We start from the raw sequence: 27,758 nt of genomic DNA on the forward strand, positions 1-27,758 counted from the left end.
AGGCTCGAAAGACTTTTAAAAAGCCTCGGAAGGCTCCTTCCAAAAGTCTTGGAAGCCTACTTTCAGGGGGTTCAAAAGCCGTCATTCAATAGGCTCGGAAGACTCTTTTCCTAGTTTCAAAAGGCTCGGAAGCCTCCTTTCAATGCGCTCGGAAGCCTGCAATAGTCAAAAAAGTTCTGTTAGATGCTCGATGTATGAACTTAATTTGAATTGGGATGTTTCAAATAAAATGAAAATTTCAGAAAAGTTTATGGACAGCCATAATTCCGTTAGTTTTCAGGTCCATTCTTCATATATCTTGAAAGTTACGATTATTTTCATTTATAGCAAAAAACATAGGGGGTACCTCGATTAATTCAAAATCTCGAAGGGGTACCTCTCAAGAAAAAGGTTGAGAACCGCTGATCTAAGGTAACAAATGACGTCGATGTTTCATCCGCAACCCTTACACTTGATTTCGATCCGTCCAACGTTATACGAATCAGCCGAATCAGTTTCGCCGGAAAACCATGTTCTAGCATAATTTGCCTTAGTTCATTCCGTTTCACTGAATCGTACGCCGTCTTGAAATCAATAAACAGATGATGTGACTGCAAGTTGTTCTCCCGGAATTTATCAAGGATTTGTCTCAGGGTAAACATTTGATCCGTCGTTGATCGGCCCTCACGAAAACCTGCTTGGTATTCGCCGACGAAGGACTCTTCAAGCGGTCTCAATCTATTGAACAGAATACGCCGAATTAAGGAGGGTTATTCCTCGGTAATTAGCGCACTCCAGTGTGTGCCCTTTCTTAAAGATATGGCAAATGAGGCCGCCCAACCAGCTAGCAGGCATTTCCTCGTCTTCCCATATTTTCGACATAATATGGTGAAGAACTTCATGAAGCTGTTCACTGCCATGATTGAAAAGTTCAGCCGGGAGCTGGTCCTTCCCCGCAGACTTATTGTTTTTGAGCTCTTTAGCAGCTTTTTTAACCTCATCTAGTGTAGGTGACTCCATAGCTTGGCCATCGTCTCTAATATTTATTCTGTTCACCGATGCACCGTCACTTCCACTATTCAACAAAGTCTCGAAGTGTTGCTTCCACCTGGCAGCCACTTCGGTTTTATCTGTCAGCGAATTCCCTTCCAAAAACGCTTAGAATTTAATTCTCTAACTTTGATGATTTCCGTTTTATCGAATTATGTCGTGAAATTCGACGAATCCGACCATTGGGGTATGCTTGGCTTTATAAATACCCTTTTCCTTCAGGTTCTCTTGAAATTCCTTTAGGAGCTTGTACGAAAAATCCTCCTGCAAATTTTCGAATTTCTCCTGCAGTTTTTCCAAAGCCTCTTTCTTTTCCGAGAACTCCTCCAAAAAAGTCCACCCGAAATTCCTATACGAATTTATCCGAAAATTCTTACAGGAATTCAAACCAGGTTTTTTTTCGCAAATATCTTCAGAAATTTTTCAAAGAAACTTTCCAGCTATTGCTTCATTCTTCCTGAAAGAGAATTTTACCGGAATCAACTACTGGGGAGATTTATGCCGAAACATATCTGGAGGAACTATTGGATGAATTTCAAAATTTAGGATTTTTTTGGACGAATTCACAATTGAATTTTCATAGGAATTCTTGGATAGCTTCCGGGAGGATTTTCTGGCAGAATTCCCTGGAGGCGGAATGATATTCTGTACGAATTTCCAAGGAAATATCTGGATAAATTACTGTTTTTTTAAATAATTGCTTGAGTAATAGGGTGGTTCAAAAAATCGATTTTGCTCCACAGTGCTCATCTGATTCTTTATCATGTTCTGAGGGTCCTCTGAAAATATGAGCTCATTTGGATTAAAACTGATTTAGCACAAGCCGTTTCAAGTTTGCATGCAAATTAGTATGGGGAAATTTATTTTTTCATTATACTGTTAATGACGTTTCCCCGTTAAGCGCAGGTTAAAAGAAAACCTACATAGCTAAATGGGATACTCAACAGCTTTCACCCAACGAAAATCGCATGTTGGTTAATCGTCCCAATAATTAGTAAGCAATTATTAGCACTGTGGAGCAAAATCGACTTTTTGAACCACCCTAATGAGTAATTCTTACAGAAATTTGTGCTGGAATATTCAGGGGAGTTTCTGGTGGAATTCAACGAGCGAAATTTTTGTAAGGATTTTGGAAAATCTTCCAAAGGAATTCTTGGGGGCACTTCCGTAGGAACGACTGGAGGAACTTCCGCAGGGATTCACGAAAGAATATCTGAAGGGATTCCTGAAGGAACTTCTGGAGGGATTTATAAAGGAACATCCGGAGGAATTCCTGGAGGAACTTCTGGAAAAATCTTGGCGCTATTTTGGGACGAATTCCCGGAAGAACTTCCGGAGGAAATTCATGAGAAAGTTTCAGAGGGACCTAGATAAATTTCCAGAGAAATTCCGGAACTTTCGAATTCCTAATAGATTCCTGGAGGAACTCCCTAAGCAATTCCTGGAGGAACTTCCAGAGTAATTTCGGAGACTACCGGTTGTATTTCTGATTTTTTTCCTGTTGCAACTTTCGGAGGAATTATTCCTGGATTAACTCCTGGAGCAATTGTTGCAACTTCTGGAGGAACACTTAAACGGCGCTGAGAGTACACAGTTCAGCGGACTATGGAAACCAGCTAGTCTACACCTTTCAGGAGTCCACTTAAGAGCAACAACTTAAGAGGAGTCCACTTAATAAAGGAACTGGTAAGGATCTAGGTAAGATGGTATCGGATCTGAGCTCATCAAAGTAGGCCCGGAAAAGGTGTTCACTTGTCATACACTTAGTAATAGTCAGAATCTGAGAAACAGCTTGCGAAGGCAGGGATCATTCGTCCCATATCAAAGAAAGGTGACACGCTGGAAGATGAGAGCTTTCGAGCGAACACCATCCTCAAAATTTTAATGAGTTCGGCCGTTCGTTAATGGTAGCTTTTTACGACAGATCCTTACTGTACGGCAAATCCATCAAAAATGCCGGGAATATCAGGTCCAAACGCACCATATGCTTATCGATTTGTAAGTGACATACCACAATATAGACCGCGTGGGAAGCTTGCAAGACTTAAAGAAGAAACGATGGATGGTGTGCAAAACTGTTTGAAAATTTCGTGCGAATATTAAAGGCGATCTAAATGATTGGAACTTGGTTATCATTTTTTATAAGTTACTGCAACTGGCGCTTAATTTTACTGCTGGTGGAATTCAAACAACGTACTGGAAGGCAGAGTTGTAAAAAACATCGCGTTAAAAACCCACAATGAAACACATTTTGAGAATCAGTCTATGAAGTTATAAGCAAACTACTAAATGATCGAACCCGAATTGCTAAATGATCGAGACCATCTTTGTGCCATTTCAAGTTTTGCGGATACGAACACAGGTCAATATTATACTAGCAACAATATTGAGTGGAAACTCGAATCGCTTCCAATGACATATGACAATGTTTCTTCCTTCATTCTTAGATAAATCTGTTGGGCTGGAGGAGCAGGAATCCCCCAGTAGTCTAAGGACCTGCCTTGAAGGTCTCGTGATTTGGAAAGCATGGCTTGCGACCCTGAATGGGAACGAGGGTTGCCTGCTCACTTCGAATGGTGTGCGACTTACTGCCAGTTGCAATACCAAGAGTTGAAGCTTTTTTGTGGAGAAATTTACATCCCCCGTAGATCTGGCTTGAAAGGCTTGCATGGGGATGGTTCGTCTCTCGTCTATACTTGCCTCCCTATGACGAGTGGTATTCTTCATTTTCGACGTGGAAAAGCGTCCGCACTGGGGCTGCAATGCTGCATCAACTACATTGCCTCTGACAGGTGATCGGCTCTTCAACGAGAAGCCCCTTTATTTGCAGAGCGTTCGTCCACAATCCTATTCCAAACAAGGTCAATTCTAAGGTTCCGGTTGGGGCTTACTTCCGGTTCAAAGGGGCCTCGGCTATTCGTTTAAAAACACGGCATAATGTTGCTGGTTTTGACATGTTAGTGGCTATGACGGAGTACTGGTACTTATGAGAAGAAGACTTGGCTAACTTTCACTGCTTCTTCATTAACAAACGCTATTTTTTAGATGGTATTTTGCAGTTTTCAGGTACTGCTAAGGTTTAATTTCGGGGTTGGAGAAACTCTAGAACCTCCAGTAGTACTGGTAGATGAAGCTCTGACAATGGCTCTAGTTTTTTCGCAGATGGTATAGCATGTCGCTGGGAAAGAAAAATATCTTCGTTTGGTATGGTGGCGTGTGTCCCCTTCATTGTTCCAATCAGAGTATCGCAGGGATCGGAGGGCCAACCGTACTCCACCTCGGTTGTCCATGTTATCTAGGTAGCATTGAGTTTTGTTCATACCTTTTTGGATTTCCTTGATAAATATTTCGACCTTTTTGTAGTATGGCCCGGAACAGACTATTCTGGTAGTATCCGGCTGCTGCGGAAGAATGGGGAGGTTGGCAGTGCGCGTCGGATGATCGTTGGTTGACGATGTTCGTGTGAGCGAGCATGTTATTCTCTTCAGCGGTACAGGGTAAATCAGGTTCAGAGTTCGAGTTGTGAAGTTTTCGACTGCTGGGCCAGCAAGAGACGGGCGCTTAACAGGGGAAAAAGCAGTCCGTACTTTAGGGGTGGAACCTGAGCTACGGTCTCATTTGTCTTTAAGTTTCTGATGCTCCTTTCTCAGGTATCAAGCTTCTATTTTGAGGCCATGAAGAATCATTGTGTTCAATTTTGGGACTGTTGGGCTTCTTAGATCCTCGAGCAGCCGCACAAGTTCGTCATTATTTTCTTCCAGGTGACGAATTTTTTGAATATTAAGTGTTTGGTTTGATGCATCAGTCCAAAGAGGGAATGAACAGAGCAGTTATGGAAACAAGTTCCCTTATTTAGGTTCCGTTGGACAGAATCAGCGTAAGATCCTTGTCTCTCATGTTTCTGCAACTGTAATAGTCTGATGGCTTCCGGGTAGGCGATTCACTTCCAGTGTGCATTGATGACAGATAGTCAAATATTATTCGTATAACGGATCGGTGGTTATCATCGATTAGTGAATAGACGAATCCAAGTAAAAACAAGAAGAAGATAACCGACGGTGTTAACTATGACAGGTCCCACGGCTCAGCATAGGGAGATTATTTTAAAATGCTTATCGTAAATTCTAGACAAAATGTAATTAAAATCCAAGTTAAAATCTTATTCATGTACGATGTGGAAAGGTTCAGAGTTATATGACAGATACATTTTTGGAAAATATACAAAAAAAATGAAATAAACTAAACGTTTATGTACTTCAGAACATTTCTCGCTTAACTTTTCAAAAGGACCTAAGTAACATTTTTTTCATGAATTAATTTGAATAGCGCAATCAACAGAACAACATGAAAGCTTTTGATTGCAGTACTCAAATTAAATCATGAAAAAAATGTTACTTAGGTCCTTTTGAAAAGTTAAGCGAGATTTCCCGTATAGCATTAAAATGATCTCCCTATGCTGAGGCGTGGAACCTGTCAAAGTTAACACTGTCGGCTGTCATCTTTTTATTTTTACTTACATTCGTCTATAGCAGGCCATGACTTTGCCTCCTTCTTCGTCGGGCAACCAACAGGGTTGCACGCTTCATTAGACAGCAGAATCGGACCACACATTTGGCGATCCTGGCAGGATGTTCCTGGTTGAAAACTATTGTTTTGTAAGTATTCTGTAGTTAGTTAAAAAGAAACAATTTTCATCGATTGCGGCTTGTGGAGTCGATGGTTTCGACTTGGAATGTCGAAAAGGATTTTCATCTTGTGACGTCAAAGGCTCCTCGGTTTCGATGTAACATATCGAAGCAGTTCTGGAGAATCGCCGACGTAAATGATTCGTTTTCTCATCGGTTTTCTACTTGTAATGTCGAAGGTGTCGGATTGAAAGATTTGTTGGAATGCTGAATTGTCGCAGCTTTTTTGTGTTGAAGATTGTTTTGCGTCCTTAGTGCGATGGGCCAGTATAACGCAAAGTTTCATATTTGCTGCGGGAGAGTGTCGGATTGAATCGCTTAAGCTTGAAGATACAGTATAGTGTATGTGTATAGTGTATAGTGTATCAATGTTTGGAGAGCCACCGAAATGGTTTTGGTTTTCGCATTCGAAGGCCATCAATTTGTATTGGCTATGGTCTGCCGGATCGAATTCTATTGACTTTGGATTGCATTGCTGTATATATTTGCAAAAAATGTAGAAATATATCTGGAGGATCACGAATTTCAAATAGTTATTCTCTAAAAGTAATTGTAGTTTATTAAATATGGTATATTTGTATATGGACTTTGAACTGAAAAACTCGGATGAGATCGAATCGATCTGTGCGTTTAAAATTAAGAAAATTGATTTCCGTTTCAAAACAAGGAGAAGGGGCAGGAGTAGTCCTTCAATCCACTAAAACCCTAAGACAACTACTTCACCGCATTCATTACCATGTAATTATATAGCGTACGTCCCGTAAAATTTCCTCCGATCGTTCTCTACTGCCTACTCCCAAGGATAAGGAACGCCCTAAATCAAGGAACCCCCCTAGATCTCTCGGACATTCCAGATATCAAACTCTCAAATGTTTTAGCCAAGCAAGTCTTTGGCACAGCAGAGTGTGATTGATTCGCACTCCATACAAATCCGCCCAGCCCGTTGTTGGGGGCATAGAATGCGATCCTCTCGTTTAATAAACAATGTGCACTCGCCTGGCTGTGGATATACAACAGTAAAGCACATGTGGAGATTGGACAAATCAAGCATCCGAAAGATATTCAATTTGCAAAAAAGAGCTAACGGCGGTGGAGGTTGGTACTCGGATTCTGATGGCTTTTCCGCAAACGTGACCTTTAAGTGGTCTTGTTGTGTAGGGGTTATCACGTCTATCTAGAGAGTAGGAGGTTGAGGGTTCGAGTCCCTCCAAGACACGTGGATTCTTTTCCGCAAATTTCATATCAATTTGTCCATTTCGAAACATGTACTGTGCATATGCACAGCCAAGATATTTAACAAAAAAATGGTTTTCGTACGGCCGAGTTGCCGAATAATATGCAATTAATTGGATTCCAGATATGTCAAAACAAAAGATCCAGTATCAATAAAGCAATAAACCTTGCAAAAACCGCACCAGACTGTAGACAATAAGACAATGAATCCAATACTATTTTGAAACCAATCCATCTGTTACAGATTCATTTTGTACAACATTAAAAATGTATTATAGATATTTTGAAATCTGACACTTTTGGTTTTATCGGTTTTTGTATCGCAACAACGGTTTTTGTATCGATATGGACTTGATTGATAGAAGAGATAAAAGAACAGGCAACAATATCAAAAATTTGCATCAAAATATCATTCAAATATCAAGATATGCTATGGATAAGAACTAATTAATGGCATATAATATTGATCACTTCTTACTAGGGACGTTCCGATACTTCAAAATATCGATATTTTATTCGATACGATAATCGAATCAAAGTATCGATATCACCGATATATTGGAATGAAAATCATATGATATTTCAGAAATGAGAATATTTAAAATATATTTGTTGTAGTTATTCAATTACTATTGTAATACTGTTTTACCACTTTTTTCTATTACCTTAATCCAATCTGCTTCTATAGTGTACCAGCTCAACAATCATCGTCGTCATTCGTCGTAGTTTTAACCGGTAGCGGTACTGACCTCACTATTTTCCGTACTGATGTTTCGAGAAAATTGCTGAAATCTCATTGACAATTTTTTTATATTTCATCTCGGATTATTCTGATCCTCAACAATAGAAAATTCTCTCTTCATTTCCACGGAAGTTTTTTTTTTAAATTTATTTTCCAAGAAAATTAAGAATTTTCACGAAAAAAATCCATTACAATATTCTTAACTAAAAAAGGAAATTCGCATCAATTTTCACAGACATTCTTCAAAATTGACGCAAAAATTTCCATCAGAAAAAAATTCAAAATTTTCCTCTAAAAACGGGTAGCAATATTTTGAACTTCATAAGGAAATTCTCTTTAATTCCTAGGAGGCAGTCTTTAAAATTTCGGAAGGAAATTTTCATTTTACAATTTTTCTAAATTCTCATTTGTACAAATCTCTTCCTGATTTCTCAAGTTAATTTATCTGTTTTATCATAGGAACACGGCAAATATATAATGGGGGAGGTTCTTTCATCAGTGCTGCCACCTGGAAAAGTTTCAAGAAAAAAATATAAAACTTTTAGAACGTTATAAATTTTTTTTAGTGAAACAAATTTGTAGTTTGTTGGGTTATAAACTCAACATTCTTAAGCATTTGCTGCTTATTTGAAGAAAAAAATATAAAAAATTCAGATTTCATGTCTATTTTGTGTGCTTTTAAAATTCTAACTCTTTAAACCAAGATTTTTGAGAGACATCTTTAATTTTCGTTTTATAACAAAAATATACTTCATTTCCTATACCAAACCGTGTGAAGTTTCAAAGATTCTACTTTTTCTCTCGTTGACACCTGTCGGTCTTCTCCTCCCCTATTGCATTCTATTGGATTACTGTTATTTGTTTACCGTGTGATTTCATCAACAAAATACAATTGGTCCTAATGTATGTAAATATTAATATTCGCGTAAAGGTTCAAGGACCAGTGGCATGACATATGTTGCACAACTGCGTGTCAATGCAAAGTGTCGAGTTGCCAAAACTATTTGTGATGCGCACACCTCACACCATCCACGCTACCGAGAAAATTCATCTTAACCATTAAAAATACGGCATTCCAGATCCATTTTGAAGTTTTCTTTTCGCAAAATACATGCAATTGTTATTTTTGTGTTACCTTGTTCTGATTCAATATATCGATATCGAAAACAAAAATATCGATATGACAGATATATTGAAAGCAAAATATCGATACAAAAATATCGGATATCGAAACAAAAATATCGATATTCCGATATATCGGAAGTATCGGAACGTCCCTACTTATGATATACCTACTACAAAATTCCCAAACGAATCTTAATTTTAGTTTTTCACTATTTTTTTTAATTTTACTCGTGATTTTCACATAAGAAAATATCATTTAAAGACTCCCCTGACCTAAGCGATTTCATCACCGTGACGGCAAAAACTAGTCGCCGCGATTATATCGTTGGGTCGCTGCTGCAGGCAGTGTTCCATTTACGCTTTCATACCAAACGGCGCATCAGAATCGCAGTTACCAAGCGATAGAATCACGTCGCTTGGCAATTGTGATTCTATTGCCGTTGGTATGGAAGCGAAGATGTCGCGGCGACTAGTTGTCGCCATCACGGCGATAGAAACAAATATGTTTTTATAAATTTTAACATATCTAGTGTTTGACAAAACTTTATTGATAATGGAGACGCTTGGTAATCTAAATTATACATTTCATCAAATCACGTTTAATTTTTTAACTAGACAAGAAATTTATTGCACTCAACTTGGCCTAAACCTGCTCCTAGGTTAGGTATTAAACCTCATTAGTTCTATCAGCATCCTTCAAGGTATGAGCAATTTTATTGAGCTACGGGTACTAAGCTAACAAGTCATTTCTTGTCGCATTCAGCCAAGCTCAACGCTTGACGGCGCTTGACTCAGTCATTGAATCTCCACCGAAACCAATCGAATACCACCAGTGCCAAGAACAAGGTCAGTGGAAATTGTGTGGTACTGCTCTTAGCGTAGTACATCAAATTTTCTCTTTCGACCCTGACTGCTGCGCAAAGATGAAAACTTCCCGTGAACAAAAACGTTACTTGTGGCGCATCAACAATAAACACAGATGGTACAGCTGCTATCCATACAAGTCTCATTATTTGTCATTATTGTATTACCCGTTCCAGTTTCACGCGAAAAGTGTTCGTCCGTTCAATAGATAGTGAAAGCTGGGAAGTCGGTCGCAAATCATTAGATCTGTTTCATCAGTTAATACCGAGATCGGAAATTGTCTGACATGAATTGCAGTTAAATCCAAAACAAACAAAAAGACGATTGAAAACAGTTTCCAATAAGTATTGAGGAGGAAAGGCAAACCCGTGTGCTGGTGCCGCTTCAGTACATACGCGGATTACTTCCAGACTTCACAGTCGGTTCGTTAGTTGGTTGGTGATGAAAAGAAAAAAGTGAAACCAGTTCACGGAGTTGGCGTGATTGGAAAATCGTTCGCTTTTTTTTGCCTAAACAAACTACAGACAATGCAGTAATCATTACTTATGCATACCTTGCGGCGGGGCAGAGATTCAATAGAACGTAACCAAGTCAATGCACCAGCATTGGTGCCTTTTTCATTTCCATCCTTCGCCTCAAAACCCCCACGTATGATTGGTATACGATAGTGCAGTGGTTTTGAATTACGCAGTCGATCGTCATTCCATTGTTGCAGTTGTAGTTAAACGATTTCAGTCTTGTGTCTATAAGAATCTTTCCTTTTTTTGGGGCCTTCATTGGACATCTAATCAGGAAAACAAACATTGAAAAGTTCACCCATTGAATGGCACCCAACAGGTTGACAATCTTTGATCTCGGCCTAGATATAAAAAATAGGCGTCAAATTACTTCGCCGTAGTCCACATTAACAAACAAACGCTGAGGTATTGAACCACCATAAGCCCTACTGTGCGACTAGTGTTGAATGAAGTGAAATACACACGCAACCCGCGTACAGCCATCATTCATTAGTTTGACGAAAGAAAATATTGGCAATCGTCTATTGCGAGTGGGGTAGCGGACACGACGCAGCAGCGCTGGCGCCCCGACCAGCAGCGAGCGAGTGCCTAGAGGTGGAGTGATGATTTTTCGGAATTTTCTTTTCCTCACTCAGCAGCTGAACGTGAAGGGACGGCTCGTCTCGTGACGAACGATCCGGTCGGTGAAAAACTTTACCCGGTCCAGGGTTAGGCGGTATGAGTGCAAGAAGGTGATTATATGCTTTTAGTCGATATGGTGCTGTTGTATAATTTAGGTAGGTTAGATGTTTATTTTGAATCTTCGCTTTGCAACACACTGCTTACAATTATTATCAATGCGGCTAAAAATTGAGGAAATTGCTTTCGTCCTTTGATTCGAAACAGATGTTGCAAGGTAGTTTCCAATAGTAAGAACTGAATAATAATTCTTTTTGAGTATACTCTCCTATCCGTCAATTGAAATACGTTTTTTAATCCGCCTGAGATGGCACATTTCTAATATTTTAAAACATGTTATTCTGGCTTCACCGGCAATTAGAAAAAAGATACCTTTCACTCTTGTCTCAACATTATTCAAAAGCGTATCATCATCGCTCAGAATTTCCTTGGGTTGCTCGTGGAAATTCCAAACAATTTTCCGTGGATATTCCGAAAAAAATCCTTGGAAATTCTTGGAAGAACTTCCCGTGAAAAAATCCTAAGATCTGCAGAATTTTTCGAGATAAAGAAATTTTTGTGCGAATTCAAAATAATTTCCTGGAACTTTAGAGAAAAAGATATGGGAATTTAAAATAATTGTAGTGCATGTTTTAGATAAATTCCGCCGAAATTCCTGAAAACAAGAGATGGATAAAAAGACCTGTATGTATTTTCGCGGAAAGGATGCATCATTCGAGTATAAAACAAAGATAATTGTTATCCCTTCATGGAAATCTTGGTTTGCCCAGTAAAATGCAATAATGAATGTGTTTATTTCTTTAAAAAATAATGCGTCTATCCGGAATAAGGCATTTCGTCATTACGAGTAGATGTTTGCCCAGCATAAAGCAATGGTGATTGTGACTAGAATCTGGATATCATCAATGAAAAACGCAGATAGAAAAAGTAACTTTGCCAATACTGCAGTCAATCCTCTTCATTATAGAACATCGCATAATAAGGGAGCAAATGTTTATCTAGGAAAAAAATACAGAAACTGTATAAAATTTTGACATATACAATTTCGGAAGTTTTTAATACAATCATTGTTTTGCAATTTTGTTTTATTTTAAAACAGTATCTGTGTGAAAAGCTTACATATTTGTATTTAAATCTAGCAGAAGTGCATATGCCAACATTTTAAACAATATTTGTGAGATTTGTTTTTGCATGTACGTAAAAAAAACATTGAATAATCCTTTCTCATTCATAGATACAAATCATGCATAATGTTAGTTATGCTTAATGTCTCGTTGCTGTTTAAAATGTTACAATTGAATGATTGAATGGTTTTATAGAAATGTATAAGGAAGAAAGAGGAAGGGAGAAGGAAGAAAGACGTAGGAAAAAAGAAGAAGGAATAAGGAAGAAGAAATAGAGAAGAAATAAGAAGGAAGCAGGAAAAAAGACGTCAAAAAGAAGAAACTATTCGTGGGGTAAAGATATTATACCTTGAAATAAAATTACTTTTTTTTGTTATTATATGCCTTGGATTTCGTAAATGAGCAAAATTTGGCGGCAACACAAATAGCACGAGATGTCAAAGCACGCGCCGAATAAAAACTTCATCGCGTGGCCTTTTTGATTCCGATGACGATTCAGGCCATTTCAGTGTTGGATTTTATTGACCCAACTTAACAAAACAGTGCCTCCAAAGCTCTGGCAGACCCAACCCATAGATGGATTCTTCTTAATCCGCATAGATCCGATAGCGTTTCTGACCATCCATCGACCCACTTCAGAGTTGAAATTTATTGAACGGAAAATTTTAAATTTGTAAAACATTTTTTTGGCTTTCCATATCGTTCTTCTCCGTGATGTACTTTATAGTGCGTCGGTTTTTTCAATTGAGTGCAAAAAACGGCCAAGCAGCGACTGTTAAATTTTCTAACATTTCTGTATAAGAACCTACTAAAACCTGTAAGATCTGCGCATATACAAAATTGTTTGATTATTATACAAAAAATGTAACCTCACAAACAAATATTGTAAGAAAAGCTTGCAAAATGGTTAGGTCTCATCCAATATTTGTATGAGAATCTAGTATTTTCGCTTATTCTGTTATTTTACAGGTTTTGGAAAGATCTCATACGGAATTGTTAAAAAATTTAACAATCACCGGTTGGGTTAAGAGCTGAAACTCTGAAAGGAATCACGAGAAAAAAACTTGCCGTAAATTTAGTTACCTTTTATCACAATTATCAAAATCAAAACCTCTGAGAGGCTATGAACTACATGCCACTGTATGAAACATCTCAAAATTGTGTATGGATTGTCACACTTTGCTCACCTCCCCCCTCTAAGCGTTACCTAATTTATGGACGCTCACTGACTATTGATTGTTATTGTTATTTGAAGCACCTTAACCGATTCAATACGGATTTTTTTCGTCGCATTTCAGCATAAATTTTTGGACATAGGGTTATGCGCTAATTCGTCCATGGCGCTAGTATCCGTCATATCAAATTCTAAATCACTAAATACTCGCGAATCGTAAACTAACATAATAAACTAATCATCTGGCGAGATAGAAAAAAGTGTACACTACGATCTGCATTCATTCAAATTACATTCCGGTGTTACTTACTTGAAATACAGTTAAATTTAACTTTGCGACTGTGACTTTTTGCACAATTTCCTACGTTATCCGTGCGACGAAGGAAAATCCAGTTCGTTCACTGCTGTAGAAGATGCGCAACACCGTCACCAAAATCAAACTAATTCACTGATTTTTACCGCACTTTTTCACATAAATTTCTCACTGCGCACTAAATAAAAGCAATGTTTATTGCTCAAGTGAAAAATAATTGTAAAATAACTACCGGAAGGCGTTCAAATGATCTGTTTTTTTAAACTTTAGAGCGTTTGAAATTTATTTTCTTCGTCGCCTTGTTTATAGTCGAAAAACGCGTTGCCAAACTGGCGGTTCGAACTGAAATAATCTTTTGTTACACATCTGATAATACATCATGCAGTCAATAAAAGTAGGTTTTTCAATTATTTTCCGCTAGCGTAATAAAAGTAAAGTCTTCCAAATAAATATTTTTCATACACACTCGTCATTCATACTAAAATTTTCTACTATTCCAAAAGTTTGAAACAGGAGAAATAATTTCATAATAGAAATTTGTTGGCAGCACTACCCACGTACATGTTAAGCATGTGTGTTAGTTGTTTGACAGACTGAGGCATTTAACTGAATGGCAGCACAATCAAAACCATTTTTATGCGATCGAAATGGGATTGCACTAGGAAATTTTTGTTAACTGGAACCGAAATACACTTTCAAATATGACTTTCAAAATTGACCGAAATGATAGTTATTCTGCATGAAGTCACAGATAAGTCATCCAGTTATCCAAGAAATGGCTTGAGCTCAGGAACAAAGATTTGCAGTTCTGTTTTAAGTATGGTACATGCTCCTTGTGGTACAGGGAAAGGATACGTAGATGATCATTTTTCCGATTTCAAATATGGAACATGCTCTCTGTAGTACAAAGAACAGAATGTGTTCACAGCATATGTTCTTGGTCATCCAAGAAATCCCTGGAGTAAGGCCTTTCAATCTACACGCGTAACTGAAAATCAGTTTTCCGGTTTCAAATATGGTACATGCTCTCTGTAGTACAAAGAACAGAATGTGTTCTTAGCATATGTTCTTGGTCATCCAAGAAATCCCTGGAGTAAGGCATTTTGATCTACACGCGTAACTACAGATCAATTTTCCGGTTTCAAATATGGCACATGCTCTCTGTAGTACGAAGAACAGAATGCGTTCACAGCATATGTTCATGGTCATCCAAGAAATCTCTGGAGTAAGGCCTTTCGATCTACATGCGTAACTGAAGATCAGTTTTCCGGTTTCAAATATGGTACATGCTCTATGTAGTACAAAGAACAGAATGTGTTCACAGCATATGTTCATGGTCATCCAAGAAATCTCTAGATCAAGGCCTTTCGATCTACATGCGTAACTGAAGATCAGTTTTCCGGTTTCAAATATGGTACATGCTCTCTGTAGTACAAAGAACAGAATGTGTTCACAGCATATGTTCATGGTCATCCAAGAAATCTCTGGATCAAGGCCTTTCGATCTACATGTGTAACTGAAGATCAGTTTTCCGGTTTCAAATATTGTACATGCTCTCTGTAGTACAAAGAACAGAATGCGTTCACAGCATATGTTCTTGGTCATCCAAGAAATCCCTGGAGTAAGGCCTTTTGATCTACACGCGTAACTGAAGATCAGTTTTCCGGTTTCAAATATGGGACATGCTCTCTGTAGTACAAAGAACAGAATGTGTTCACAGCATATGTTTTTGGTCATCCAAGAAATCCCTGGATTTTCCTTTTGATCTACACGCGTAACTGAAGATCAGTTTTCCGGTTTCAAATATTGTACATGCTCTCTGTAGTACAAAGAACAGAATGCGTTCACAGCATATGTTCTTGGTCATCCAAGAAATCCCTGGAGTAAGGCCTTTTGATCTACACGCGTAACTGAAGATCAGTTTTCCGGTTTCAAATATGGGACATGCTCTCTGTAGTACAAAGAACAGAATGTGTTCACAGCATATGTTTTTGGTCATCCAAGAAATCCCTGGATTTTCCTTTTGATCTACACGCGTAACTGAAGATCAATTTTCCGGTTTCAAATATGGTACATGCTCTCTGTAGTACAAAGAACAGAATGCGTTCACAGCATATGTTCATGGTCATCCAAGAAATCTCTAGATCAAGGCCTTTCGATCTACATGCGTAACTGAAGATCAGTTTTCCGGTTTCAATTATGGTACATGCTCTCTGTAGTACAAAGAACAGAATGTGTTCACAGCATATGTTCTTGGTCATCCAAGAAATCCCTGGATTTTCCTTTTGATCTACACGCGTAACTGAAGATCAATTTTCCGGTTTCAAATATGGTACATGCTCTCTGTAGTACAAAGAACAGAATGTGTTCTTAGCATATGTTCTTGGTCATCCAAGAAAGCACTGGAGTAAAGCCTTTTGATCGACACGCGTAACTGAAAATTAGTTTTCCGGTTTCAAATACGGTACATGCTCTCTGTAGTACAAAGAACAGAATGCGTTCACAGCATATGTTCTTGGTCATCCAAGAAATCCCTGGATTTTCCTTTTGATCTACACGCGTAACTGAAGATCAATTTTCAGGTTTCAAATATGGTACATGCTCTCTGTAGTACAAAGAACAGAATGCGTTCACAGCATATGTTCATGGTCATCCAAGAAATCTCTAGATCAAGGCCTTTCGATCCACATGCGTAACTGAAGATCAGTTTTCCGGTTTCAATTATGGTACATGCTCTCTGTAGTACAAAGAACAGAATGTGTTCACAGCATATGTTCTTGGTCATCCAAGAAATCCCTGGATTTTCCTTTTGATCTACACGCGTAACTGAAGATCAATTTTCCGGTTTCAAATATGGGACATGCTCTCTGTAGTACAAAGAACAGAATGTGTTGTTAGCATATGTTCTTGGTCATCCAAGAAACCACTGGAGTAAAGCCTTTTGATCGACACGCGTAACTGAAAATTAGTTTTCCGGTTTCAAATACGGTACATGCTCTCTGTAGTACAAAGAACAGAATGTGTTCACAGCATATGTTCTTGGTCATCCAAGAAATCTTTGGAGTAAGGCCTTTCGATCTACACGCGTAACTGAAGATCAGTTTTCCGGTTTCAAATATGGTACATGCTCTCTGCAGTACAAAGAACAGAATGCGTTAACAGCATATGTTCATGGTCATCTAAGAAATCTTTGGAGTAAGGCCTTTTGATCTACACGCGTAACTACAGATCAATTTTCCGGTTTCAAATATGGTACATGCTAGTTGTATTACGAAGAACAGAATGCGTTCACAGCATATGTTCATGGTCATCTAAGAAATCTCTGGAGTAAGGCCTTTCGATCTACATGCGTAACTGAAGATCAGTTTTCCGGTTTTAAATATGGTACATGCTCTCTGTAGTACAAAGATCCGAATGTGTTCTTAGCATATGTTCTTGGTCATCCAAGAAATCCCTGGATTGAGGCCTTTTGATCTACACGCGTAACTGAAGATCAATTTTCCGGTTTCAAATATGGTACATGCTCTCTGTAGTACAAAAAACAGAATGCGTTCACAACATATGTTCATGATCATCTAAGAAATCCTTGGAGTAAGGCCTTTTGTTCCACACGCGTAACTGAAGATCAGTTTTCCAGTTTCAAATATGGTACATGCTCTCTGTAGTATAAGGAACAGAATGCGTTCACTGCATATGTTCTTGGTAATCCAAGAAATCCTTGGAGTAAGGCCTTTCAATCTACACGCGTAACTAAGGATTAGTTTTCCGGTTTCAAATATGGTACATGCTGTCTGTAGTACAAAGAACAGAATTTGTTCTAGGGCAAATGTTCTTCGTCACCCAAGAAATCCCTGGAGTAAGGCCTTTTGATCTACACGCGTAACTAAAGATCAATTTTCCGGTTTCAAATATGGTACATGCTCTCTGAAGTACAAAGAACAGAATGCGTTCACAACATATGTTCATGGTCATCCAAGCAATCCCTGCAGTAAGGCCTTTCGATCTACACACGTAACTAAATATTAGTTTTCCGGTTTCAAATATGGTACATGCTTTCTCTAGTACAAAGAACAGAATGTGTTCACAGCATATGTTCTTGGTCATCCATGAAATTCCTAGAATACGGTCTTTTGATTTAAACGCGGAACTAAAGATCAATTTTCCGGTTTCAAATATGGAACATGCTCTCTTCATAATGGGTACATAATCTATTCAGAACAGGCCTTTGGATCGTTGGTTACGCGTGTCGATCTGAAGGCCTCCACTTTAGGTATTTCTTGGATATCCGCGAACGGCTTTTATACGCAGATTCTGTTATATGTACCACAACGGGTACATTACATTAACAAAACAGGCCTGTAGATCATTGGTTATGCCTGTATACTTGATGACCTTCACTTCAGGGATTTCGTGGATAACCGTGAAGATCTTCCATCTGCAGATTCTATCATATGTACCACAATGGGTACATTACATTTACAAAACAAACGATCTGAATGCCTCCACTTCAGGTGTTTCTTGGATAACCGCGAACATGCTCCATACACATATTCTATTTTATGTTCCACAATCTACACATATCATATTCAGAACAGGCCAATATTAATTGAATTTATGTTATTTTTATTTAACACGGTATGATACCGCATAAAAATCTAATTTGGTGTACTTGTAGAAATCGCACACCAATACCAACAGATTTATTTGACAGCAATCCATCGAATTTTAGACTGGACGAATGAAAATTCTCATGGACGTAAACAGATTTTCATAAGACAAATTTGAAAATTTTGAAGGGTGTTTTGGATTGCCGATTCTCAATAAACTATGATTTAATAGTACACAATGAAAACTTGGAACTCTAAAATACGTGTTGCATACAACTTAGTTAGAGTAAGTAGTTGGGATAGCGTATAAATTAGATTTGAAAACCAAGCACTACCTACTACGACGGGAATTAGCTCACTACTCTACTGCTTCAAAAACGGATGCAAACCATAAAAAAGTTGAAACTTTCTTGAGTTCAAATCTTGATGATCTACATAAACAACAAAGCGTTTTACGAGGCCTCAATCCTAATATGAAGTTGACAATGGTACTTGAGACATAATTAAACTATTTTTATCAAATCGAAGTGTTACCAGAACATCAACGGTACTCCAAAATATTCTTGAGTTCAGATCGTGGAGTCTACTAGATCAACAAAGTAATTCATAGGCTCCCGAGCATGTGTATTAGTTGAAGAAGTCCAATGGGACATCATTACATCAGTATTTAAAAAATTCAACATTTCCAGAATAGCTATGGTACTCAAAACCATTCTTGAGTTCAGATATTGAAGGTCTACAACACCAATAGAGTAATTCATACAGTCCTGAGCTTGTGTGTTATTTGGAGTAACCCCATGGGACATCAATACACCAGTATACACAAATCACAGCATTCTCAGAGTTCCTGGGGTACTCCAAATCATTCTTGAGTTGAGATATTGGAGGTCTACAACGCCAACAGAGTGATTCATAGGTCTCCGAGCTTGTATGTTAGTTGGAAAGCCCCTTGGGACATTATTACTTCAGTAAATAAAAAAAATCAACATTCTCAGAATATCTTAGGTACTCCAAAGCATTCTTGAGTTCAAATATTGGAGGTCTACAACACCAACAGAGTGATTCGTAGGGTCCTGAGCATGTGCGTTAGTTAGAGCAACCCCATGGGACATCATTACTTCATTAGCATTAGCATTAGTATTGAGCAATTCGCACAAATTCGTAGGTGGTACAAGCCTGGACTATTGTATGAGAGTGGCATCACTTTCATCCGTTACCACAGATATTGATTTGGGACTAATCTTTATCTCTTAGATGGAAGCAATGCACTTTCCGAAAGTCCAGATCTGTCCTGGCCACGTCCTTGCGAATGCTGGGGAAGGGGAAGGATGGTTAGTTGGACATCTAGCTAGATGCAGAGAACTATACGACCTCTCATAGGTGCACGGAAGGTTTTGGAATTGTTAGTGTGGAAGGTTATAACAGTAGGAATCGTGTTGGAACGTGAAACACAGAAAGAACTGTGATAGAAATACAAAGTAGGAAAGGGACGAACCTGGAATTGAACCCACGACGTACTGCTTATTAGGCAGAAGCGGTAGCCACTAGACCACCGAGCTCGTCTTCTCCCCATGTGACATCATTACTTCAGTATATAAAAAAATCATCATTCTCAGAATATCTAAGGTACTCCAAACCATTCTTGAGCTCAGATCTTGGAGGTGTACAAGATCAATAGAGTACTTCAAAAGGTTCCCGAGCTTGTGTGTTAGTTGGAAAAGCCCCATGAGACATCATTACACCAGTATATACAAAATTACAATTTTCCCAAAATATTTTGGGTACTCCAAACCATTCTTCAATTCAGATCTTGGAGGTCTATAAGACCAACAGATTGATTCAACGGCTACTTAGCTAATGTATCAGTTGCAAAAACCCCATGAGACATCACTACCCCAATATATGAAAATTATAACATTCCCAAATTATCTACGGTACTCCAAAGCATTCTTGAGTTCATATATTGGAGGTCTACAAGATCAACAGAGTAAACCATAGGTTCCCGAGCTTGTATGTTAGTTTGAGCCCCATGGGACATCATTACACCAGTATATACAAACCATAACATTCCTAGAATATCTAAGATACCATACGTGAGCTATTCCAACTCATAAAAATAGTTGAGACATCGGAAATTTTTATGTTGATCGTTTTAAATATTAGGATCTGTACTCAAGGACAGGAGTTCCGTAGATAATGAACGAATTTTGTAGTGTGTCTGTAATGGTGTATTGTAGTCCCGTGGAGCTATTCTAACTCATAAAACGAGTAGGGGCCCCGAGGATCTTCATGTTGATCGATTTGAATATTGAGATCTGTACTCAAAGGATAGTTTGGAGAGTCGTAGATGTCGAGTGAATTATGTAGTGTGTCTGTAATGGTGTTACGAGGTACCGTGGAGCTATTCCAACTCATTAAAATAGTGGGGACATCAAAGATCTTTTTGTTAATCGATTTAAATATTTGGATCTGAACTCAAATTCAGTTTGGAGTGTCGTAAAGGTTCAACGAATTCTGTAATGTGTCTATAATAGTGTAACGAAGTCCCGTGGAGCTTTTCCAAGCCTTAAACATAGTTGAGACATCGAAGATCTTGTTGATGGTTTTGAACATCGTTTAGAATATTAAGATCTGTACTCAAGGACAGTTTGAAGTGTCGTAGATATTGAACAACTTCTGTGGTGCGTCTGTAATGGTGTTACGAGGTACCTTGGAGCTATTCCAACTTATAAAACCAGTGAGGACATTGAAGATCTTCATGTTGATCGATTTGAATATTGGGATCTGTACTCAAGGACGGCTTGGAGTGTCGTAGATGTCGAACGAATTCTGTAGTTTATCTATAATGGTGTAACGATGTCCCGTGGAGCAATTCCAACTCATAAAAATAGTTGAGACATCGAAGATCTTCATGTTGATCGATTTGAATATAAAGATCTATACTCAAGGATAGTTTGGAGAGTCGTAGATGTCGAGTGAGGTCTGTAAAGTGTCTGTAATGGTGTTATAAATAGTGAGCACATCGTAGATCTTCTTGATGATCGATATGAATATTAAGATTTGATCTGATTAAGGACGGTTTGGAGTATCGTAGATCTGAAAAAGATCTGATATACCGCTGCTCTAGATTATCGCATTGCTCATAGCCTGACCTGTGCAACATTTTTCCTATTAATATTAATTTTGAACATTTATGCTGAAGAAAGCAAGGCTCTATCTCTTACAACTGGTTTTTGACAGCTTATTTTCGTCTTGGGTCATATATGACCCATCCGTAATAAATCGGTCATCTAAACATTTTAATCTCTTTTAAGGTGAAAGATTCAATTTGTTGTCTGAATGTGTTTTATGATACAGCGGTTCTTTACCCGGTATCCCTGAGATTACCTTCGTACATAATATGCCTGGCGATCAGGTCGTAAGCCTCCTTTCAAGAGGCGCGGGAAGCCTCCTTTCAAGAGGCTCGGGAAGCCTCCTTTCAAGAGGCTCGGGAAGCCTCCTTTCAAGAGGCTCGGGAAGCCTCCTTTCAAGAGGCTCGGGAAGCCTCCTTTCAAGAGGCTCGGGAAGCCTCCTTTCAAGAGGCTCGGGAGGCCTCCTTTCAAGAGGCTCGGGAAGCCTCCTTTCAAGAGGCTCAGGAAGCCTCCTTTCAAGAGGCTCAGGAAGCCTCCTTTCAAGAGGCTCAGGAAGCCTCCTTTCAAGAGGCTCAGGAAGCCTCCTTTCAAGAGGCTCAGGAAGCCTCCTTTCAAGAGACTCAGGAAGCCTCCTTTCAAGAGACTCAGGAAGCCTCCTTTCAAGAGGCTCAGGAAGCCTCCTTTCAAGAGGCTCAGGAAGCCTTCTTTCAAGAGGCTCAGGAAGCCTCCTTTCAAGAGGCTCAGCCCTTCAAGAGGCCTCCTTTCAAGAGGCTCAGGAAGCCTCCTTTCAAGAGGCTCAGGAAGCCTCCTTTCAAGAGGCTCAGGAAGCCTCCTTTCAAGAGGCTCAGGGAGCCTCCTTTCAAGAGGCTCAGGAAGCCTCCTTTCAAGAGGCTCAGGAAGCCTCCTTTCAAGAGGCTCAGGAAGCCTCCTTTCAAGAGGCTCAGGAAGCCTCCTTTCAAGAGGCTCAGGAAGCCTCCTTTCAAGAGGCTCAGGAAGCCTCCTTTCAAGAGGCTCAGGAAGCCTCCTTTCAAGAGGCTCAGGAAGCCTCCTTTCAAGAGGCTCAGGAAGCCTCCTTTCAAGAGGCTCAGGAAGCCTCCTTTCAAGAGGCTCAGGAAGCCTCCTTTCAAGAGGCTCAGGAAGCCTCCTTTCAAGAGGCTCAGGAAGCCTCCTTTCAAGAGGCTCAGGAAGCCTCCTTTCAAGAGGCTCAGGAAGCCTCCTTTCAAGAGGCTCAGGAAGCCTCCTTTCAAGAGGCTCAGGAAGCCTCCTTTCAAGAGGGCTCAGAGCCTCCTTTCAAGAGGCTCAGGAAGCCTCCTTTCAAGAGGCTCAGGAAGCCTCCTTTCAAGAGGCTCAGAGCCGCCTTTCAAGAGGCTCAGGAAGCCTCCTTTCAAGAGGCTCAGGAAGCCTCCTTTCAAGAGGCTCAGGAAGCCTCCTTTCAAGAGGCTCAGGAAGCCTCCTTTCAAGAGGCTCAGGAAGCCTCCTTTCAAGAGGCTCAGGAAGCCTCCTTTCAAGAGGCTCAGGAAGCCTCCTTTCAAGAGGCTCAGGAAGCCTCCTTTCAAGAGGCTCAGGAAGCCTCCTTTCAAGAGGCTCAGGAAGCCTCCTTTCAAGAGGCTCAGGAAGCCTCCTTTCAAGAGGCTCAGGAAGCCTCCTTTCAAGAGGCTCAGGAAGCCTCCTTTCAAGAGGCTCAGGAAGCCTCCTTTCAAGAGGCTCAGGAAGCCTCCTTTCAAGAGGCTCAGGAAGCCTCCTTTCAAGAGGCTCAGGAAGCCTCCTTTCAAGAGGCTCAGGAAGCCTCCTTTCAAGAGGCTCAGGAAGCCTCCTTTCAAGAGGCTCAGGAAGCCTCCTTTCAAGAGGCTCAGGAAGCCTCCTTTCAAGAGGCTCAGGAAGCCTCCTTTCAAGAGGCTCAGGAAGCCTCCTTTCAAGAGGCTCTGGAAGCCTCCTTTCAAGAGGCTCAGGAAGCCTCCTTTCAAGAGGCTCAGGAAGCCTCCTTTCAAGAGGCTCAGGAAGCCTCCTTTCAAGAGGCTCAGGAAGCCTCCTTTCAAGAGGCTCAGGAAGCCTCCTTTCAAGAGGCTCAGGAAGCCTCCTTTCAAGAGGCTCAGGAAGCCTCCTTTCAAGAGGCTCAGGAAGCCTCCTTTCAAGAGGCTCAGGAAGCCTCCTTTCAAGAGGCTCAGGAAGCCTCCTTTCAAGAGGCTCAGGAAGCCTCCTTTCAAGAGGCTCAGGAAGCCTCCTTTCAAGAGGCTCAGGAAGCCTCCTTTCAAGAGGCTCAGGAAGCCTCCTTTCAAGAGGCTCAGGAAGCCTCCTTTCAAGAGGCTCAGAAGCCTCCTTTCAAGAGGCTCAGGAAGCCTCCTTTCAAGAGGCTCAGAAGCCTCCTTTCAAGAGGCTCAGAGCCTCCTTTCAAGAGGCCCGGAAGCCTCCTTTCAAGAGGCCTGGAAGCCTCCTTTCAAGAGGCTCAGAAGCCTCCTTTCAAGAGGCTCAGAAGCCTCCTTTCAAGAGGCTCAGAAGCCTCCTTTCAAGAGGCTCAGAAGCCTCCTTTCAAGAGGCTCAGAAGCCTCCTTTCAAGAGGCTCAAGCCTCCTTTCAAGGCTCAAGCCTCCTTTCAAGAGGCTCAAGCCTCCTTCCAAGAGGCTCAGAAGCCTCCTTTCAAGAGGCTCGGAAGCCTCCTTTCAAGAGGCTCGGAAGCCTCCTTTCAAGAGGCTCGGAAGCCTCCTTTCAAGAGGCTTGGAAGCCTCCTTTCAAAAGGCTCGGAACCCTTCTTTCAAGAGGCTCGAAAGCCTCCTTTCAAGAGGCGCGAAAGCCTCCTTTCAAGAGGCTCGAAAGCCTCCTTTCAAATGGATCGGCAGCCTCCTTTCAAGAGGCTCGGAAGCCTTCTTTCAAGGGGCTCGGAAGCCTCCTTTCAAGAGACTCGGAAGCCTTCTTTCAAGAGGCTCGGAAGCCTCCTCCGGAACCGCTTTATAGCACAATTTGGTTTCCTAAGTAAGGAAGGGGCAGCGTGAAATGATTTCGCTAAGTGCGCTGGGAGTCCATGCTACAGCTCTGCATTTACGTTACGATCAAAAATTTGGAGATCTCCTATATTTAATATCTTTCAATATAAGTTAACATCAACGTATTAAATCGACTATACCATTTTGTTATCAACTATATTGAAATACTCAAGTTAAGATGAATTTGGTCAAGATGTTCAAAGCTCTCTACCACAGTGTGTTGGAGCGAAGATTGTCCAATGACTGTTAGTTTTCTTGTGACGATAGCCGTGCGTAGATTTATGAGTGGCTGCTACTTTTCTACATGCATAACAATTTTGCAGATAATGCATAATTATTAAAATGCTTTGAAGTAATGACAGTCCATTGTCATCATCTATCAAGATTCCTAATTCAAGTTATGCATTGTTATATGAAATACCTCTCTCATACCCAATTCGTACCGAAAAGTATTAACATCATATGGGGAATAAAATTAAGCAACCAACTTTTTAAAAAGAATGATTGAGATGCCGAGTTTGATAACATATCTCTTCTACTGATATGGAAGAGCGCTAGACTTGTACTACCAGGCAGGTTAAAATAAATCGATTGTAATTAGCAAGATTCTTGCACTAATGCTGTGCTCATGCTAGCACGATTACGACTGTTGAATTTGGAAACCCTAATTAGTACTAAATAGTCGAAGTGATAATCATATGACGATCTTGCGTGATTTTTCACACATATTATCATTCAGAAACATCTTTTCGAGTTATTCGGCTCATACAACTTTGCATATGATAGCAGTTTTTGAACCGTCTCCTAAAATCTATTATCTATCAGTTTTCCTTAGTGCATACTATAAATTTAATGAGATTTTATATTTTTATGCTGGAATAACTTCTTTTCAATGCTTCTAAATACCAACTGCTTTTCAAATTACTTTCCGTACGCAGAACAAGAATACTGCTGACAGCTATCCATTCTTCCTGGTAGATATCTATTATATGCCATTGCTTTGCTGGATTTCATGACCGAATATCTTGGTTAAGAAAAAGGCAATACTAAAAATCAAGCATTTTATGAGTTGATTGGAACGGGCAAATAAAATTGCTTCAAACATTCTGACAAATATTTTGAATTGTTTTTGCAACCTCATAATATCATGCTGGTTATCTGATTGGGGTATTACACATTTCAAATTCTACAGAGCATCCTGATCACGCACTCCTGAGCCACGAATGGCCCTTCGCTCACGCTGTGTATAACAATCGAGATATTATTCCCATTAGCACGCTCGAATTCCTATGAATGTGATAAAATCCGGATCATCATGATTCTTTAAATTGTAGTCATATAGCCTAGCATTAACTGTTACATATTGATAGCCATCACTACTCTGGTCAGTCATTCACCGGCATTGAGGTCATTATTATTGAATCATAATAACTTCTTATCGACGTGCCACTATCACAACTTCTAAGCTTTTCAGAGTCGATAAAAAAGCTCGCTAAGATAGTACGCCGTCTGCCGCGCAACCGCAGCAAGCCCACCAGCTTAGCTTTTAAGTCCGCTAAAGCTCCTCACTGATCGTCGATTTTTCCGCTTTTCTCGTTTCATTGCAGCCATCCGCCATCGACATAGAGAAGGGACGCCTAGAAAATGAGCCACCCAACGGCGTACATCACAACTCCTCTGCGGCGACGACAACGACGTCATCAACCGCGGCGTTTACCAGCGAGAGCAACCCCCGCGACGCGAGCAGTTCAAGCTCGACCAGTGTGCGGGCCAGTCACGTCTTTCTGTACGTGATTCAGTTTGTCGGGTTCGGTTGTTCGATCGCGGGTGTCGTCCTCGTTTGGTACTACATGGGTTGGGAGTTCGGATTGCCGGCGGTCCTGATCGCCCTGCTGGCGGTGCTAATTGCCAGCGGGAAGTGGCGCTGGTTTTACATCGCTGCCGTGACGGTCCCTCGGGATGTGAAGTGAGTTTCGTGGGTGGTGGGGTGATGCGTGTAACCTTCGAGATTGGTGGCTGGAGCGGAGAAATAGATACTAACCTGATGGGATCATAACTAATTATAGGTGAACGTGAGGCTCTCATAGCTGAAGTGAAAATTGGAAATTTTCTATTGTTGCAATTGTTTTCACGGCACAGCGATCGTAGGAAACGTACTGCGATGCCCGACGAAGCAGTGTACGAAGCAAGCTGTGAAAAGTGTTTTTCAAGGCCTGCTTCGATCTTGAAAGAAGAAACCGGTTGCTTCGATACTCAGCGCACGAGGTGCTGCGGAGCAAACGACTGGCCGTGATTGAGCATCTCGACTGCAGCAGCGTTTGTTGTTGTTTTGGAAATGGCATTGCTGACGATTATGAGCTGAAGTACTTGGAGGTCTGCCATCGATGACTGATTGACCTCCTAGCACCAGCAAACACATTACGTCAAACTCCCCGGTCAGAGCTGCGAATAATTAGCTACGTGGCTGTATAATTGAGCCGATCGAGTGAGGCCTAGTGTGAATTTCTTATAAAGCATTAACTGGAGGTTAGTAAAGGCAAATGACAGGGATGTTACCGTTTGAATTTTTCATCGTCTGTTAAAAATTGGTGTAATATAATTGCCCTTAAAACATTTGAAATTCAAAGTTGATATGAATTTCAAGAGCATCTATAAATCTAAACCAAAACACATTCGTTATAAAATAGCTATATATGCATAAAAACGATTCAGCGTGATTATTATGTAAGCTTAGTGTTATAATAGGTTAAGCAAGGTCATGTTAACTAGACTACATATTTGTGACGATAGTTAGAACCGAATAAAGAATCGTTTGCTTCATTCCAATTGGTGCTGAAACCGATTCTCAAAATTAAGCTTATGACCATATCAAAATCACGAACGTATCAATAAGGAAGAATGCAACTCTGTAGTTCGCTTTGCGTAGTACGTGCGTGACATTCCGATTTTGTAATATCGCACAGTGCACTTCAACGCGCTGTCCATTCAACCGAGTCGCTTTGGGGGAGCCAAACGCGTCGCATACCAAGTAGCGACCTGCCCGAAGCCAATGTGTGATTTCTTGATTGACCAGTTCGTTGGACCTTGACGTTGTCTTCGGAGTTTCCTCCAAAACTATTTAGTGCTCTACGTCATATTCATTCGTTCGACAGGTTGCACCGATTTGATGGCGCGATGGTTTTAGGTAAAATTCCAACACGGCCTACGTACGTACGGATTAACCCGCATTTATTTTCGATAGTAAAAATAAGTTATCAATTCTGTTGTTATCACCATTTGCAGATAGATAACACAATGACCGGCATGCTTTGCTTTGTTTATTAGTCACCTAAATCCGATTCATTTACCCCAAGCCTGCTTTTGTTATCAAAGTCATAATTTACCAACACACTTTCACTTTCTGCCTCGTTGCTGTTGCGCTAACTGCAGTCAATAATAGTGCTTTGCTGCAAGTTTTCATTGATGACGCTTCGCTCTTTTATAGCTGCAAGCAAAATCGCAACAAGGCCGTGCGCGAGCGAGGGTAAAGTCCGCTCGAGACCAACTGTTTTAGATTAT

The 27,758-nt window shown here is 40.2% G+C and overlaps 1 protein-coding gene across 2 annotated transcripts in view; it reads left to right on the plus strand.

Annotated features, from left to right (window-relative positions):
* Positions 1–27,758, plus strand: part of LOC134227203 (long-chain fatty acid transport protein 4-like) — an 88,251-nt gene that overhangs the window by 39,720 nt on the left and 20,773 nt on the right. Inside the window, exons 1-2 of one of the 2 annotated variants that reach the window (XM_062708549.1) lie at positions 10,488–10,927; positions 25,808–26,166. In XM_062708549.1, the coding sequence (XP_062564533.1) occupies positions 26,051–26,166 (116 nt within the window). In that variant the 5' untranslated portion in view covers positions 10,488–10,927; positions 25,808–26,050. Of the gene's footprint in view, positions 1–10,487; positions 10,928–25,807; positions 26,167–27,758 lie in introns of those variants that run through there. The other variant, XM_062708548.1, reaches the window with a different exon arrangement.

The sequence above is a fragment of the Armigeres subalbatus genome, chromosome 3, assembly GCF_024139115.2.
Source record: "Armigeres subalbatus isolate Guangzhou_Male chromosome 3, GZ_Asu_2, whole genome shotgun sequence".
In the NCBI taxonomy this organism is placed as follows: domain Eukaryota; kingdom Metazoa; phylum Arthropoda; class Insecta; order Diptera; family Culicidae; genus Armigeres; species Armigeres subalbatus.